This window comes from Camelus ferus, chromosome 10 (genome assembly GCF_009834535.1).
Source record: "Camelus ferus isolate YT-003-E chromosome 10, BCGSAC_Cfer_1.0, whole genome shotgun sequence".
NCBI classification, from domain to species: domain Eukaryota; kingdom Metazoa; phylum Chordata; class Mammalia; order Artiodactyla; family Camelidae; genus Camelus; species Camelus ferus.
The window spans coordinates 41,448,795-41,466,786 of NC_045705.1; the positions used below are offsets into that span (position 1 = coordinate 41,448,795).

At 39.3% G+C, this 17,992-nt stretch overlaps 1 protein-coding gene and 1 non-coding gene across 4 annotated transcripts in view; both read left to right on the top strand.

Annotated features, from left to right (window-relative positions):
• Window positions 1–17,992, top strand: part of CCDC81 (coiled-coil domain containing 81) — a 57,172-nt gene that overhangs the window by 21,720 nt on the left and 17,460 nt on the right. For all 3 annotated transcript variants that reach the window (XM_006189546.3, XM_032488832.1, XM_032488830.1), the window contains 9 exons: window positions 960–1,116; window positions 4,636–4,892; window positions 7,270–7,349; window positions 9,265–9,386; window positions 11,035–11,158; window positions 13,267–13,360; window positions 13,921–14,067; window positions 14,752–14,856; window positions 17,429–17,601. In XM_006189546.3, the coding sequence (XP_006189608.2) occupies window positions 960–1,116; window positions 4,636–4,892; window positions 7,270–7,349; window positions 9,265–9,386; window positions 11,035–11,158; window positions 13,267–13,360; window positions 13,921–14,067; window positions 14,752–14,856; window positions 17,429–17,601 (1,259 nt within the window). The remainder of the gene's footprint in view (window positions 1–959; window positions 1,117–4,635; window positions 4,893–7,269; window positions 7,350–9,264; window positions 9,387–11,034; window positions 11,159–13,266; window positions 13,361–13,920; window positions 14,068–14,751; window positions 14,857–17,428; window positions 17,602–17,992) is intronic.
• LOC116666736 lies at window positions 4,975–5,082 on the top strand. Its single transcript, XR_004323633.1, has one exon. It is a non-coding gene; the product is annotated as a U6 spliceosomal RNA (small nuclear RNA).

Below are 17,992 nucleotides of genomic sequence, written 5' to 3' on the forward strand. Positions count from 1 at the left end.
TCAGGTCTTGAGTTTGGATGACGTAGAGCTGAACAGAGATTTTGGGAGTTTGGAGGGAGACAGGATGTTGTGAAACTTTTATACCTTACTCAGAGGTCCCAATATGAGAGCTCTTGAGCTGAATTCATCCTTGAAATCTATTTTGTTTGGTCTGATCATTTGAATTACTCATCACCACTTAAAATTGGGAGAGTTTATATAAAGTTTTGTATTTTTTTCTTGAACAATCAGCAGATTAACGATACCAGTCTTCCGTTCCTGTGTGTGACACTTAGTTGGAGCTGACAGTCGGCTCTCCCTTCTTGATGGGACATACCCTCCTTAGGTATCACATTCTCTGGCTGGATACCTTCACTCCCTTATGTTCCTTTTTGGCTCCTGTAGGCATTTGAGTTTGTAATCCTTGCATATATGATATATCCAAGGAGACAGAGACCCAGTGTGAGAGCCCAAAGCACTTGCTTCTACCCATCAGCCAAGAGCACCAGACTGCAGCATGTGCCTAGGATGCTGGGTTGTCTGATTTTAAGTGAGGGGCATAAGACCTAAAAGAGAGAATGAGAAAGCAGAGATTCTCATGACCCCTTAATTCTCTCTCTCCAATGGCAAACGATTAAAACTTAAAATGTCACACAATTCAGGACAAGAATAATCTTAGATACAGATTAAAAGCAGCTATGGCATCCATATGAGTTTTCTGAGTCCTCATAGCCTTTGAATGATATGGAAATGAGGGATCAGAAGATCATCATGGATTGATATTATTATTACATTTTATACTTATTTGAGAACTTAGAGTCATGAAGTACTCAAGCTGTAAGGGATCATAAAATCATTGAATTTTAAGGCCTAAGCTTAATTCTCTTCATGTTTTTGGGATAACAGTGCTAAGGATTATTTTTCTTTACCTTTACAGTGACTTCTCTTTGTTGCTTTTCCCACCTTCTTTTTCTTTCCAGGGAGTTCATATTCCAGGACTTGGAACTTTCACTTTCACGAGACAAAAGCTTGAGGTGGGAAACAACAAGTTTTTTCTAATTCAGAGGCCCACGTTTATCATGGCGGAGAAGTTAGTGCAGATCCATGGACTCAAACAAAACAAAGTATATACTCCTGGTAAATGTATTTAATTTTTAAGACTTTCCTAGAAGGTGACAAGCCTGGGGATGAAAATGAAAGGTCAGAGCTTGGCCAGTGGCTGCTTTATTGGTTTCTGAGTTGAGGAGCTCACTTTTCATGTGGTACCTTTGGCAGAGGGAGGGGCCAAGGTAGGAAATAATAGACAGTCTTCCTGCAGGCCATTTTAAACCTCAGCAGCTTAAGTCCTGATGTGCCATCAAGGCAAACTTATATAAAAGCCACATCACTGAGTCATATAGATTTTATTCATATTTCAAATCCTAAGAAATTAAAAGTGGTTATAAAGATGAGAAAGTTTAAGGTCACTGGTTGGAAGAATTACAGTTAGTATCAGCTGTGAAAAGATTACCATATTTTTATTATATATAACCTAAATTATTAAAATTTGCAAGTTGTTAGAAGGTTAATGCTATAAAGACTTAATGAATACCATATATACATCTCACACCCTAAAATCTTCCTTCTTTCCTTCCCTTCCTTGTTCCCACCTTCCCTCCCTTGTTTTCCTCCTTCCTGCTTTCCGTCCACAAATACTTACTCAGGGTCTGCTATGTGCCAGGCCTTGTTCCAGGTGCTAGAGGTATAGCGGCAGACAGGACACCTGCCACAGGACGCTTGCTTCCAGCTGTAATGTGTGGGCTTTGTGATACCTGCCCTGGTTACTTAGAGGCCTTTGGGGGCTTCCTTCCTAATTTATGGTTGTGTTCCTTCTGACCTTCCTTATCATCCTCCTGCATTAGACTCATATCTGGGTGAAGAGAGATAGTCTACCCTCAATGCCAGCAGGTGAAAGGCTGAAACCTTCCTTTATGTTAAATTCCCTGAAACTTAATTTTCAGAGTAACTTCCCACCAAAAGATTGTATTTTGGAAAAATAAACATCAACAAACCTAGAATTCATTATGCATGTATTCTGTCTGGTGATTTTGATGGGTTTTTCAGCCATTTTTACCTAGAATTTTATGACAGAAGAAATAGAATATCCTAATTCATCCAAAACCTATCAACTGAAATGAGAAGAAAGCCAACCTTTTTTTTTTCAAAAACATTTCTGCCTTGGAATAGAGCTTATTTTGCATCTTAGATTTTGTAGTGTATTCCAAAAAAAGTACTTTAGACCTATAATTAATTTTTTTACAAAGTTGAAGAAATTTCATAATTAAACATGATTGAATTCATTCATAAGAACAGAGAGACTTTAGCTTTGAGGTTATAACTCTTCATCATTATTTAGATAACTAATCAAACATTATACAGTGATTCTTAAAGATTAAGACATGGTCCTTGCATTGAAGAACTCAGAATCTAGCATGGAAGATAAATATATGAGCAAATGATGCAGCATGATTAAGTGCTGTAAAAGCAGATTGATCAGAACTGGATCACTGATGAGAACTGGATCAATGGCAGGGGAGCCCAGAGAAGAGGATGCCTAACTCTGCTTGGGGAGGTTTAGGAGGATGACATGCCAGGAGGTCTTAAAGGATGATAGGACTTTGCTGGCAGAGGAGCTGTGGAAGTGTTTCAGGGACAGTAGGAACATTTCACATATAAAGGAAAGAGTGATGCCTGTTGAGAATAAGAGGTACTTCTGTGTGGCCAGGGCATATGATTGTGGAGGCAAGTAGAGGGAAGTGAGAGGTTAGTAGGGGTGGAATTGTTAGGAGCCTTATACCGTTTGATAAGGACTTTGGAATTATTCCTCTAGGTACTGAGGAACCAATGAAAGTTTTTGAGCAGGGAATTATCTGTACTGGTTCAGTTTTTAGTTTAAGGAAGGTAGCTTTAAAAAAATTTTTTTTTCTGTTATTGGGGAGGTAATTTGGTTTACTTATTTATTTATTAATGGAGGTACTGGAGATTGAACCCATGACCTCATGCATACTAGTCATGCACTCTACCACTGAGCTATACACTTCCTCCTAGGAAAGTAGCTCTTTTAATTATAGTGGTTTGGTAAAATATGTAAAAGCTTGAATGAAGGCAGTGGTAATCAGGAGGAAGATGAGGGAATCTATTCATGAGATATTTCTGATGTAGAACTGATGGGATTCAGTTACCAGTGGAGAGTGGTGGGTAGCAGGAGGAAGGAAAGTATTCAGGGTGACTCAGATTTCTCAGAGAATAGATAGATACTCACGTCATTAACTGTGATAGGGAATAAAGGAGAAAGGCAGATTGTGGTGGCAGATAAAATAAGGAATTTGCTTTTGAACATGTTGAATTTGAGATTCCTGTCAAGATATTTAAGTATAAATAATTTCAGAGTTCAGTAGAGGGGCGGAGACTAGAGGTCAAGATTAGGATAAATTTACTCAGGAATGGACATAGAGTAAGAAGAGGGGACTGAGAAGAACAAACTCCTTCTAAAACAAACACCATCTTATAAAAAGTAAAAGGGGAAGGAACCCAACAAAGGAGACTGAGGAAGAAGAAATTAGAGAGCCGAGCGTGATGCCATGGATACAAGAGAAAATAGAGTGCATAGCCAGCAGAAGCTACAGTGAAGTCATGAGACTAAGATATGCAGTGTTATCCATTGGCTTGTCCATCATGAGATGACAGTGTCCTTACTGATATAAATGGGCTGGGAGGAGAGAGATTGCAGAAATGCTTTGGGCAAATGGGAGGGGAGAATCTAGTGGGAGATGGTATAGAATCACCATTCAGTTGTGCAGGAGACTGTGGGCTGCTATGGGGAAGCTTGTGCCTTGTAGTGCTGTTACTCCTCATCATCCAGCAGCACTGGACATTGGAAAGACTATAAATTAGTGTTTTCTGAATGAATGTTTAGAATGTTCTCATCTTCTCTCTATCCCGGCTCTCTATCAGTGGACCTTGTTTACTGTCTCTCTCTAGATTTATCATCTTAAGCATTTTCCCTGTTTCCCCTCGTTTCTGACTTGTGGAGCTTGCATAGCTCCTACATCTTTCTAGTTGAATAGACCCTGTGCTTACCTTCACGCTAGATATAACCATATTCCTTTGCAATGTCATTTACGGACTCATTAAATAGGATGTTTTCTGCAACTCATCCAGCCTGATACCCTCTGATAAGATCCATTTTCAGTTGAAAGGTAACTTCTAGTGTAGATGATTAACTTTTCAAAACACTTAATGTTTGTAGATATTTATAATCATTTAAAAATGTTATGATAACTGGAGGAGAGAGGCAAATGTTGTGGCAGCATGTCCTGAAAGATAAGGGAACTGAAAACCTCAGAAAACCCTCTGATGTAGAGAAACAGTTATAAACATGTCTCCAAGAGAAAACCAAAAGCTTGTTGGAATATTATTTAGAAAGCTGATTGTTCTTATTCTGAGAAAAAATATTCTACTTTTAGGAAAAATTTATTGATTAATAGGATGGATACAACTAAAGGCTTCAATGAACAGTTCTCTTTCTGAGTATTAAGTGAGAGTCAGGTAGTTGTTTTTGAGTCCTTGTTGTAATTTCTACTTCTTTTCCCTCACCCCAAATGTCTTTTCTCCTAGGTGACATCCCAGTTGTTCCTCTTAATTTTGTCATGATCTCCCTGGAGGGTCCATTTAGCAGAGATACAGTGGAAGGATGTGTGAAGGAGACATTGCTTTTTTTATCACGATCCATTTCCATCAAACAAAATGTGGAGTTTACATTCAAAGGAATTGGGGTCCTCGTGATTAAAGACGGCAAAGTGAAGATGAGATTTTATAAGGACTTCCTTTGTGCAATGGATGGAAGTGGGGCTTTGGCAAAAGCCCTAGCAAATGTAAAGTAATGTTTTCCTTCAATCCCTTTCCTGATTATAGCTCTGAATCATCTGTAAATGTCTCATCTTTAAGAAAAACTAAGTGCTGGCTTCAGCAGCACATAACACTAAAATTGGAATGATACAGAGAAGATTAGCACGGCCCCTGCACAAGGATGACATGCAGATTCATAAAGTGTTCCATATTTTTAAAAAAAGAGAAAAAGAAAAAGAAAAAATTAAGGTGGACGTATTTAAAATAGCAGTTACCCCAAGTGCAGAGAAGTGCTTGTTTATAGATGATTAATTCTTTGACAAAAAGGTTACAGGGGCTAAGGAACTTGAAGTTTTGAGTCAATGTCAACTGAAAAATATAAATAGTAATAGGAACTCTCATAATTCTGAACATTTTATAGTACCTTATAGTTTAAAAAGTTCTTCCACATATATTTATTTGAGTCTCAAAATATTATAAAAGCAGCATTATCATCGCCCTGATTTTATGAATGAGAAAAATGCGGGCTCAGAGAGGTTATGTGGGAACCTGAATTCTGGGTCCTAAGCCGTGGAACTGGAATTGAGGCCCAGGCTTCCTAATTACACTTTGTATGCTGACTACACTATTTTATTTTAATGGAAGTCTACTGAAAAATCTAATTCAAGTCGTAGAAATGTATCTCTAGCTTTTACTGTGCCGTGTTGTGGAAGAGATTTCAGAACTGACCAACCATTGCTAACCATTAAGTAGCAGGTGTGACCTTCATGCTAAGTTGGACGTAGTGGACTTTAAGGAGGCAGTGAAATAGTCAATCAACAGGACCAACTAAATCTTAATAGACAAAGTCGGCATGAATGAGTTGGATTATCACGAATGCTATACCATTGTGTGTCCCATAGAGCAAAAGCCTGATTTTTTAAATGAAAAACTATAAAAGGATAGGTTATAAATATGGGCTATTTCTACCCTCTAATTTTTCCTTTCATGGTGCTATGGAATGGGGCTTTAGGAAACAGAGTTGTGCATAATGAGGCTCTTGGTGTTTTCTCCACACTCTGGCTTCATACAAAATTGTTAAGAAGGATGCCAACCCTTTGTGTGGAAAGTGGAAACACACACAGAGATCACCCTCTGTTTTTCGTAAAAACACAGGCAAGATTTGCAAAACCAGAAGCAAGGCCAAAGTGCTGCTCCATCTCTAACCCTCAGGGATTCTACAGAACCTTATAAGTTGCAGCACGTGTTTAAAAGAAAGAATAATGCTTTAATTGGTCTGCTGCATTCTAAGATGTTAACTTTTAAGGAGCATTTTCCAGAAGAATTAGTCTTTAAAGATATTCTATGAAAAAAGGGTCTGGAGGCTAAAGCATATGGACATGTTAAAGAATTTGAGAGGTCTGGCTGGAAAGAAGCAGCTTTAACTACCTGAATATATTTAATCATGGAACTTTAGATTAAGCCAATATTCATTAACATCTATAAAACACATTTTGGGAAACTGCTGTAAAGTGAGAGTGATTGTTTTTCTCCCCGCAAATGTTCCATAACATAAACCTGAGTGCTGTCCTGCAAAAGCGTGCTCTTGGGAAGCAGTGTGTTAATTTCAGTGATGCTGCTTTTGCTCAAAATACTTTTAAAACCTCTTTTTTGGAATTTGTAAACCATACCATTAATCCAAAAGGAATAATTTTATATTTTATTCTCTACTAGCATAATTTAATAATGTGATTATTATATGTGACTACATATTTATATTATGTTATGTAATTATTATATTTTATAAATTATAAATTATACTATAAAATATGATATAATGATTCTATATTATAATAAGTATATTATATAATAATTATAATAGCTACTATCTGTGGAGTGCTTACCATGTGCTAGCCACTTACATACAGTACCGCATAAGAATCCTGTGAATTCCATCCTGTTGTTGTCCCCACATACCTGGTGTCTAAGGCTGTGTAGCTGTTGGCAGTGTGGGGGTTCAACATGAGTACACCTGACTCCAAAGTCCTTCTCTTAACTACCCAGTTTTAGAGTTACCTGGGTCGAGTGGAATTAGCCAGCTTGCTCATTTTCCTGAGAGTTTGAGTAAGTCAGCCCTCCTCTTAAAGGTGTCTAAAAGAAGCTGTCAACTCTGAAGGCAGTTTCCAAGGAGGAAATGGTTTGAGAAAAGGCAGCATCAGTGGAATCGGTATATGACCACACAGGGTGACTACTTTGATAAGTGAGATCGTTCTTCATCGGGTTTTGAGCTCTAGACTTTCCGCACTGAACAAAAATAACAGTGGAGAGTATCAGGGTAGCCTTTCCTCTGAGCAGCCTGTGCCTGTGATTTGTCTGTGTCCTGGACCACAGCCCAGGTGTAATTCTTCTCTGTCCCTGCCCCAGAGGCCTGACACTGTGGACTCGGTGTTGTCTAGCAGAGAGGCCTTGGGGAAGTGGCCCAACAGCGCGCTTGCATTTCCAAGGTCAGTGCTTCCCTCCACAGGTTCCTCCAGGCACAGCGACCCTTGCTGACCTGTTGATTGAATTGGACAGTGTTTCACATCCTTTTCTATTCACGCTCTCTCTCTCAGTGCTCCAGCAAAGAAGAGTTCATTGCATAGACTTTCTGTAGTTAAGTTAAAAAACAACGAACACTTAGAATAGTCCTTTTTTCAGCTACCCTTAGGTCCCTGGAAATTCTCATACTACCTCCCACCAACCTTAGTCCTTGTGGTATTAGTAAAATTCTTGTCACCTGCTGGGCTTTCCTGTACCATCCACCTCTTCCTCTCACTAAGCTGCTTCCTCTTTCTGCAATCTAGACTACTTCCTGTCTGAGCTTTGGTTTTTACCACTGAAGGGGTTAGAAAGGCAAGGTACAGCTTTTCCCCCAAGAACGTAGTAGGCATTACCAGTGATTGCTACTGACAATGATTATAATAATGACCATGATAACACTAATGGTAATAATAACAACACTTACCATCTATAGAGCGCTTATTAGATGCCAGGTCCTGTTAAGCACTTTCTCAATATTCTTGTAGTTAATCTTTACTGCAACCATTTGAGATATGTATTATAATTTAATCCATTTTTATAGAGGAGCAAAATTAATTGTAATTGTAATTTTTTTAAAAACAAGTGATGGTGCAGTATTAAAAGCACTGGAATAGGAATCAGGAGACTTGGGTTTTATGTCCAGTTTGGTCATTACTTACCCACTGTGCACTCTTAATCAGGTTTTTAATCTTAACTGCTGTGCCATTAACGATTATGCGTTTCAGGTAAAGGCAGTTTGGGGAATAATAACCGGCTTCCCAAAGTATTATTTCCTCACATTTTTTGAGTCTGTGACATCCTCTTGTGTTTGTTGGTTTGGAACAACTCCCTCCTGGAAAGACTATAAGACACAGACCTCAGCAAAATGAGTGTGAGGGGGAGAAGGAGCCCTAGAGATGAATTAGTCCTACCTCCTCATCTTGCAGATGAGATGGCCGCACAGCTGAGGGGCCCGGCTGGAAATAAAACCATGCCTTCTGACTGTTCCAGGGTTGTTTCCATCACAGCATGCTGCCTGGCTCATTAAAAACAAATCAGTAGGTTCAAATAATGTTATTTTGATTCTATTTTGGAAGGCACCTTTGGCTGCCCCTTTGTATTTTGGCTTAAGCACTCCAAGAAGGAAATAATTGCAGTTAGTTAAAGAACATAGATGGAGGCTCCTGTCAATTAGAGAGCCTAGACGGGGGATGTGAGGACTCAAATACGCAAAACAGCTGTAGGTGTTTTATTGATGTGAAGTTTGGCCCCTGAATTTACTGCAAGTATCACCTCTGCGCAGCTCCTCGTCCCCACCTCTAACCCAGCACTCCATACCTGAGACCAAAGACGATTTAAACTATACACACCATCTAAACAAACCCCTTCCCCCATTGCCTTTGCAAGTCCCTCATTTTGCCTGGGGAGCAGATGGAGAAGTGGAGAGAGAGGAGTAGGAGTGGTTATTTCTGGGCATACTCTGCCTGCCAGGCTATGAATCCTTGCCTTCAAGCTATTGAATAACCACCTTTCACTGCATTAGGCCTATGGCATGCTTACAGAATTAGAAAAGACAAATTCAAGCTGAAATCAAAAGCAAAAACTTAAACCCAAGCCTTCAAAGCAATTTATATAAGAGTTGCTTTTGAGCCCTCAGTACAGAGGGAGAGGGTCTTGGTCAGCTCGCAGACTTAACCTCAAAGAGAATAAGTCCATGATTTTTACTCAGCGTATAAGAGCATTTGCCTGTTTGAGAGAAGTGGGCTTGTTTCATTCAGAATCAGTGAGCTAGCTTGGTTGCTTCTCAGAATTGAGAGTTCACACAGTCACCTATGGACAAATATCTTCGCTCATTCCTAGGATTGAGCTCAAGCAGATGGAGAACAAACCACCTATGGAGACCATTGTAGAGGAAGGTGGAAGGAATAGACAAAGGAAGAGCAAATTAAGAGGCCAGACAGACAAAGAAGAAGGCGCCCGAGGTAGGTCAATGGTTTCTGGGTATAATCTATCACTCTTGGCTACTTATGAGCCAAGACATACTGCTTAGCAACTCCTATGGCCAAAATAAGTAAAGTTCGTTTCAGGAATAATCACTGTATTCTTCTAACAAGCATCTTCTGCTCCTGGAATCTTGTATCTCACCTTAAACACTTTAAGACTCTCAGGCCCTTAGACTATGATCTCTTTGAGGGCTCCCTACTGCTTAAACGGGGTCAAAACTCAGCTGCTTCCAGAGTCCAGGCAGGTAACGTAAATGCACTAACTGGGCTGGATGTAACATGATAGGGAGACATGTTAGCATAAATAACAATTTCTATGAAAAATGAAGAGTGGTAGTTTTATATCTTTGATATCTGGCTTTATAGAAGATAGCAGAATCTCATATCTGCATTTTCATATAATCTGTTGTGACATGTTGTTTTGGTTGAAGCATACGAAGAAAATCCTAGGAGCCCCAGGGGCTGCCAGACTACCCTTTGAGGCCTGTTCCTCCAGCAGATTATTGATTTGTGGAAATGTGGGTCAAATTTTCTGATTTTTCTAGAGAAGCAGAAATCCTGACATGTTAAATCAATTATTGTTAAAAATTGACAACTAATGGATGTTGAAACAAAAAATGCTAACTGGGCCAAGCAAAACATACCAATGGGTAAACACTGGCTTATGAATGTTGGTTTTGCAACATGTGGCCCACAGGATTACACATAAACTTTTAGCCTAATACTCACATGCTTTCATTCTTTAAAAAATTTATTTATTTATTTATTACTGTATTATTTAATCATTTTATTTGGGGGGCACTAACCAGGTTTGTTTATTTTTAGAGGAGGTACTGGGGATTGAACCTGTACCACTTGAGCTATATACCCTTCCCCTCACATGCTTTCATTCTTTAGCCTCATTTGTCACTGCTCCCTACAGACTCTTTCTTTGAGCAAAATTGTCTATTCATATTCTTCTAACATGCCTTGCCCTTCCTTGACTTCATGCTTTTTGTTCACTCTTTATCTCCTGCCTGGAAGGCTCTTCCTTTTCCTAAAGTCTATCCCAGTCCTACTCTCCTCTTAGCACCCTTTTCACATCTCACTTCCTCCATGAAAACTTCTCTCCTCGCTGGATTCAGAAGTGGCTTCTCTCCTCTCTGAATGTGTCAGACCATTAAAGATGGCACCATTCATTTGGGATTTAGACATTCCACATCATTGTCCTGAGTTACTATTTATACAATGCATGTAAAATGCTTAGTACTGTTGGCAGGTAGTAAGACCACAAATGAGAGCTCTCATGTTTTCTGTTTATCTCATTGTTCCTCTTCAACTGTATTTACTGAAAGATCCTTAAGAGCAGAGACTTGCCTCTTTATATTTTCTAAGGTGCCCAGCTAGAGCTTTGTAAGTATACAGCTATACAATATAGAGCTAAGTATATAGATATATATGTATATATACATATACATTTATATGTATATGTGTATTTTTTAACCACACTAGGGAAATAATTTAAAAACAAGAAAATGTATTTTATGTGAAAAATTTCCCTAGTAAAATTATGAGCTTTAAAAGTCTGTGTTACGCACAAACCACCTATTTAGAGTTGAAAGGAGACTCACTTTCATTCATTCTGTAGAGATCTTACCACCCAAGATAATTCGAGATAGACAAGCTACCTCCCTTACCGAAGGGATAAACGTCAGTTCGCCGAGCAAACCTGAGCAGAATGGGAGTGGAGGGAAGAAGGGGAACCTTGAAAGGTAATGCATTGATATTTTTTCTGTTGCACTTTACTAAATATATTTTCAAGTCCTATTTTGATGCAGGGGATTTTAAGTAAGTGTTCATTCATTTGTTCCTTCATCCAGTATTCATTTTGCTGAACATGGCTGGTAATAAATATTCTTTGAATTAATGAATATATTACAATTTATGGTGGCCCTGTCTTATTCTTGTTATGTCAGGTGATTTCTATTTTCTCCTTCTCCCTTTGTGTAGGGTACTTTTTAAGACCTCAGATCAGAACCATACTCAAGTATCTATTGAGCATCTGCCATGTATCTTGCACTTAGCTGTCAACTTTGAATTTATTAATGTGTCACAATGTATCAGTTATCATATGTGCCATTCAGGTGCTTTGTGGATTCCTAAAGTCATGTTCACAACCCTTGACATGCTTATTTTGGATAATCTCATTGTTATGAAAGATAATTGAGAATTAAATGTCTAGTACTATGGAATTTAGTTCAACCCAAAAAACACTGAGTATCACTGTGTGCCAGGCACTGTTCTAGACACTGAAACTACAGAGCTATGAGACATCAAAGACGTATAAATCTACTTGCATAACACTTATAGTCTTCTAGGGAGATTGATGTGAAGAAATAATTCATGTGATAAAGATAACAAAAGAAAGCACAGAGGCTGCAAAGATAAGGGAGTAATTATTAGGGATTCCTAGTAAAGGTTTCCTAAGAAGTTGACCAAACAATGTTTTTGTTTTTGTTTTTTTGGTAGTGATTACTAAAGTAATACATGTTTATCATAAAAATTTTGGAGAAAATGAGAAAAGCAGGAGATAAAAAAATCACTCATAATCCCACTAAATAAAGGAAACTTTCTGTTAACATTATGGTATATATCCTTCATTTCAATGCATATACAATATATACATATATTTATACTTGAAACATATACATACATTTTAAACAAAACTGAGATCATATCGTATGAACCTTTGCTACACTTAACACTAAGTGGTGAACATTTCCTCATGGCTTTAAACATCCCAAAACAAATGATTACTCATCATCGCATTGATTAAACCTTTTGTTTAACCAATCTTCTGTTGGATATTTAGATAACTTTTAGTTTTTATGTTATAAGTAATATTGTAATAAATATATTCACACATAATTCTTTATATACACCTGCATATTCTGTAGGACAGAAACTTTAAAGTGAAATTTCAGGGATAAGAGATGAGCCCATTTTTCGTGCCTTTGATGCACATTACCAATTGTCCTCAGGAAGATTGTTCAGTAGCAGTAACAGGAGGAACTGCTATGTTCTCTATAGCTTCGTTAATATTGGGCATTGTACCCTCCAGTTGCTTCCCGTTCCCACCCAGGGTAAAAGCTAAAGTCACTCCCATGGCCTTCAAGATCCTGCCTGATCTCTGATCTCTCTCCTGCTTTTAGCCCGCTAACTCCCCTTCCTCCAGCTACACTGAACACAAACATTCTCTTACTTCAAGGACTTTGTGCTCATTTGCCTTGCTGGACTCTTTTCCATCAGTATCTGATTATTATTATTCCTTTCCTTCCTTCAGGTATTTGCTGTTTTCACCTTTCTGGTGAGAACTTCCCTGACCATTCTATTCATGATTTAATACTCCATTCCTCCAGCATTGCATGGCATTTACCACCATCGAACAGACTGTAGAATTCACTCATTTATCTTGTTTATTGGCTGTCTACTCCCATCAGCATGTTAATTCCATGAGGACAGAGCTTTCTTTTTATGTGACATCTCCCATGCTTAGAGCAGTGCACATAGTAAGTTGTCAATACACTTTTGTAGAATGAATAAATTTTATCCCAGTTTCACCCAAGTGAGAATTGAGACTTTGTACCATTACCCAGCTGGTCTAATGCCAGTCAGTTTGTAATAAAGAAAGCTGGGAGTCAAATTCAGGTTTACCTGATACGAAGGGCATACCTCCATACATGAAGATGCTCTAAAGAAAACCATCTCAGATACTTTTCATTTTCTTATATTTATACTTGCTTCTAAAATTATCATTGGTAATGATGATAGTTGATGTCAGACTGCATTAACGTTAATGAATGTTGCCTTGTTTTTATAGCTTATCATCTCCAGGTGGTCTGAAAAATGACAATGAAACAAAGCCTAAAATTTCTCCAGCCCCTGCTTGCCAGGATCATAACAGGGCAGGACAGGTACAGTGTCTTCAAACAAACAAAACCCCACTAGAATCTTCCTCTGACTTCTGTTTCTCAAAGGGAATTCTGGGAGTTGCTCTTCCTTTAATATATGTGTTTGGCTCAAGGACTCAGGACACATAATTGGACTCTGATAAATCTACCTACTAGTCAAAAATCTACCAGTTAACAAAAATAGGGTTGGGAAATCTATTTCTAATTTTCAGTTGCTATAAACACATCTGTTAGTAAATCCTTTTGAATACTGGTGGGGCCCTCTCTGAAGATCTCATTTGGCTAATGTCATTAATACATCCTTTTAGGAAGTATACTTCTTTTTTGGTTGAGGTGGGGAGAGGAGGTAGTTAGGTTTTTTTATTTACTTCTTTAATGGAGGTACTGGGGATCAAACCCAGGACCTCGTGCAGGCTAAGCACGCAGTCTATACCACTGAGCTATACCCTCCTCCTTGAAGTATTCTTCTTGATACACCCAGCCTTTGGAGAGCTTGGGAAGGGAATGCAAAGGCAAACAAGTAAAAGGTGAAAATCAATTTGTCCTAAAACTTGGTGTTATAGGAAATGTGTTACGTGTGTTTGCAACGAGCACAACGAAATTCCCCACTGTACTACAGTGAGGAGAGGAGGAGGAGGGAGGTAGAGGACGAGCGGCTCATGCAGCAGCATCAGCTGCTGAAAGACCAGGAGGCCCTCTTCAAGGAGCAGGTAGGTCAACACCACACTTAAGAAGTGTTTAACGTGGGGCAGGGGAACACAAGTATACAGCACCACTTAAAAAGTTCTGTCATGTGTCTGTCCTGTAACATAGTTAATCATTTACTTACTGCTGAGCTAAAACTTAGGTCGTGTCCAGGTTTCCACTAATAGTAAACAGCCCTGGGATGAATAGCCATGCAGCTGATGATTGCACGTGTCACTGATTCCACACACCCCCCCCCCCATTAGGACTGAGTTTTAAAGGTAGAATTCCTGGATTTATATGGCTTTATTTTTCATTTCAGATAAAATATAATCCCAGTCAAAGCTTCTCCCTTGAGATGCGTGGCCCATCTCAAGTAAGCTGGACTGGCACCTAGACGTTTGCTCTGTCCTGATTTCTGTGATCTCCAGTAACTGACACTACTGCCCTTTCCTGCGTTTGTGCTATCATGGGGAACCACTGATGAAATCTTCCATTCCTTCACTATGATTCCTGTAGAGGTGGTGCTTATAGCCCAAGAATGGGAGAAAAAAAAAAACACTTTCCCAGCCCACTTTTTAAAATCCATGACTACATTCAGAAAGTATCATTGCCTTCAAAAGGCAAGTTTCTACCTTGGTTGGATTCAGTGTTGTAGAATTAAATTTTTTGAAGGCTCTGTTTCAAGATGTGATTTTTTTTTTTCAAAGATAAGAAGCCTGGCTAGTAGAGAACAGAATCAAAAAAATGCTGCCTATAATCTTGGAGTTGCTGAAGCTATAAGAATCCACAAGAATGAGAAACCTGAATTTTATGTAAGTCTTTTCAAAATTTTTATTGCTGATACCTGCCCTCTTTGTGAGCATTTAGATCCATTCTCCATATTGCATGTTGTGCCTTTTTTTTTTTTTTTTTTTTAAAGCAGTAGAGGTAGAGAGAGGGTTGTGCAAGTTTGAAGCTTCCTTCTAGGGCAGGAGTGGTCCAGTATCTGCCTGCACACCACTCCCAATCGCCCTACAGTTCCCATTAGTCACTTAGAGCACTTGTTAATGATAGTAATTTTCAAGCAGGACCTGGGAGGGATGTGGGTAGGCGCAGTATCTTAAATTCCTGCCCCAGGATCATAGGATCTAAATAGAAATCCAGCATCACCCAGGAGCTTGCTGAAGATTCAGAATCTAGCGTGCCATCTCAGACCTATAGGATGAGAATCTACATTTGAAAAAGATGCTTAGGTGATTAGTAGTTTCCTTGAAGTTTGAGAAACCCAGTTTCACATGGAGGTGAGGACGAACGGCTTTGCCATTGATTTAATGTCTTCAATCATTATGTGCCTACCTTTATTTCTGCCTAAATCTTTTTTCTTTCACCTCACTACCTGGGTAGTGTGACACTCTGGACCATAAATCTAATAAAGTAGATTTTCTTTATTCATCATCAGACATTCACGGAATTCCTTTGTGCTGGCCACTCTGCTGGTAGTTAGCAATACAAAAGTGAATAAGACAAGGTCCTTTCTTAAAGAAGTCTCAGGATAGTGGGGAAAACATTTAAAGAGACTAGAATGTGGTATGCTAAATGCTGTGATAAATCTTCGAACAGGGCAAAGAGGAGAGTCACTTAATCCAGACCAGAGATCTGGGAAGACTTCTTGGCATACAGGGGTTAGGTAAAGAAGCGAATGGAGGCAGATCCTTCCAGGCAGGGGCAGCAGGGAGGGAGGAGGGGAGAGCAACTGTGCTTTTGAGCTTTAGGCGCCATCTCTCTCTCCTTTTAGATATAAGGTCCAGATTATATATTTATTACTGTCCACTTTGTGTGTCCTCTTTATTGTAACTGTAGATATCTTAAATGGAGAAAGACCAAATCAGAGGTTTCGATTCCCCTCCTCAACCTGTTTTTCTCCCAGCCTTCCCATTTTAGTAAGTGGCATCACCAGCCAGACAGTTGCACAAATCCCACATGTAGGAGTGATCCCAGATTCCTTCTCCTTTGCCCCCGACATCCAACCATCTGCAAGACTGCTTGCCTTTACCTCCAAAATGTATCCAGCGTCTCTTCATGGCGTTTCATCTCAGTGTTCCCACCCCAGTCCACACCACGTTATAAGGCGCAGCTTTGCAGTACTTCCCTAACTAGGCTTCCTGCTTGCCCTCCTACAATCTAGTATCCACTCGGCAGCCAAAGTGATCTTTTAAAATTGTTAACCAAAATAGTTCATTCTGAAAGCCTCTAAATAGTCTCCCATTGAATTAAAATAAAACCAAACTCCTTACCTTGACCTATGGTTTGGCCCGTCTCCCTCTTGACCTCACCTACTCTACTCCCCCCCTGCTCACTGTGCCTCAGCTGCTTCCTTTCTGCTTGTCTCCATCTGGTGTCTTCACACTTGCTGGGCCTTCTGTGTAGGACACAGGTCCTCTGATATTTGCAGTGGAGATGATTCAGTCACCTCCCTAATAAAAGCCTTCCCTAATAACCAATTTAGCCCGATTCCCACCCAGTCACTCGCTATGATTAGGGCTTCACAGCGCTCATCACTACCTTAAATTATCTGCTGTGTTGTAAGCTTGTTGGCTGGCTGTCTCCTGCACCCGCATATAGGCTCAGTGAGAGCGAGGCTCTCTGTGGACCTCTGTTCTCGATCACTGCTGGCTTACTAGCATCTAGAGCGGCCTGGCCCAGAGTGGGCGTTCAATTCTCCCTCTTCCCACCTCCTTGCAGCCCCTGCTCATGCGTTTGCACTCAGAATTTCCCCCACTTCAATTTGCATGCTTTAAGTACGAGCTCAGGACCCACTCTATGAAGTCCTTTTCCCTCTCTCTCTCCATTATGGGGCTTTGGTCACTTCTGCTCAAATTCATCTTTAAAAAAAAATTAGTTAATTTTTTATTGAAGTATAGTCAGTTACAATGTGTGGATTTTCTGGTGTACAGCACAATGTCCTAGTCATGCATATATATACATAAATTCATTTTCATATTATTTTTCATTAAAGGTTATTACAAAATATTAAATATAGTTCCCTGTGCTATACAGAAGAAATTTGTATTTTTATTTATTTTTATATATAGTGGTTAACATCTGCAAATCTCAAACTCCCAAATTTACCCCTTCCTACCCCCTTTCTCTGGTAACCATAAGATTGTTTACTACATCTGTAAGTCTGTTTCTTTTGTAGATGAATTCATAGTGTCCTTCAAAGTCATCCTTGAGTACACTCATATTATTCTGTGGGTCCCTAGCTGGTCAGTGTGTCGAGGACTGGGCAAATTTTATAAATTAATCAACATTTTCTTATTGATTTTATTCTTCTGAATGATCACATTTACTCTTTGTTGCTTTTTATTATTCTAGAATAAATGAGTTACTTCTCTTTCCTTCTAGAAATCCTTCCTGTTTGATAAACGGTCACTCAGTCCTGAGATTAATGCTTTTAAGCAAGAAGAATATTCCCAAAGTCTCCTGAAACAAATGGATCACAGACGGGAAAAGGATATAAAGCAAAGACAGAACAGAGAGTTGATGGATCGCCTGGAGCAAGTCCAGCTCACAGAGGAGTGAGTCAAGCTAGACACGCTCTGAAAAATGGATGTGGGATGTTCATGTGAAGCTTATTTCCATGTGGGATTGAATCGACGCTGGTAGTTTCAGTAGCACAACTGTAACCAACTGAGCAAACTAGCCCAGCTGGCAGCCAGTACCATAGCAGGACACTTCAGTAGAAACATGAAAAAGCCATCGTCATTACAATTGTCATTATAGTAATGACTGCCGGTCTATAATAACTTTAATTACAGGGTATCATTTTGTATTGTTTTATGATCACAAATCCTGGTAGATGGATGGAGGAAGGGACTTTTCTTGAGCAAGCTTCACTCCCAGCTATTCCCAAGTGACTTCATGGCAAAGCTGAGGTTTTATTATAAGTATGAAGAGTGTCCCATGGAA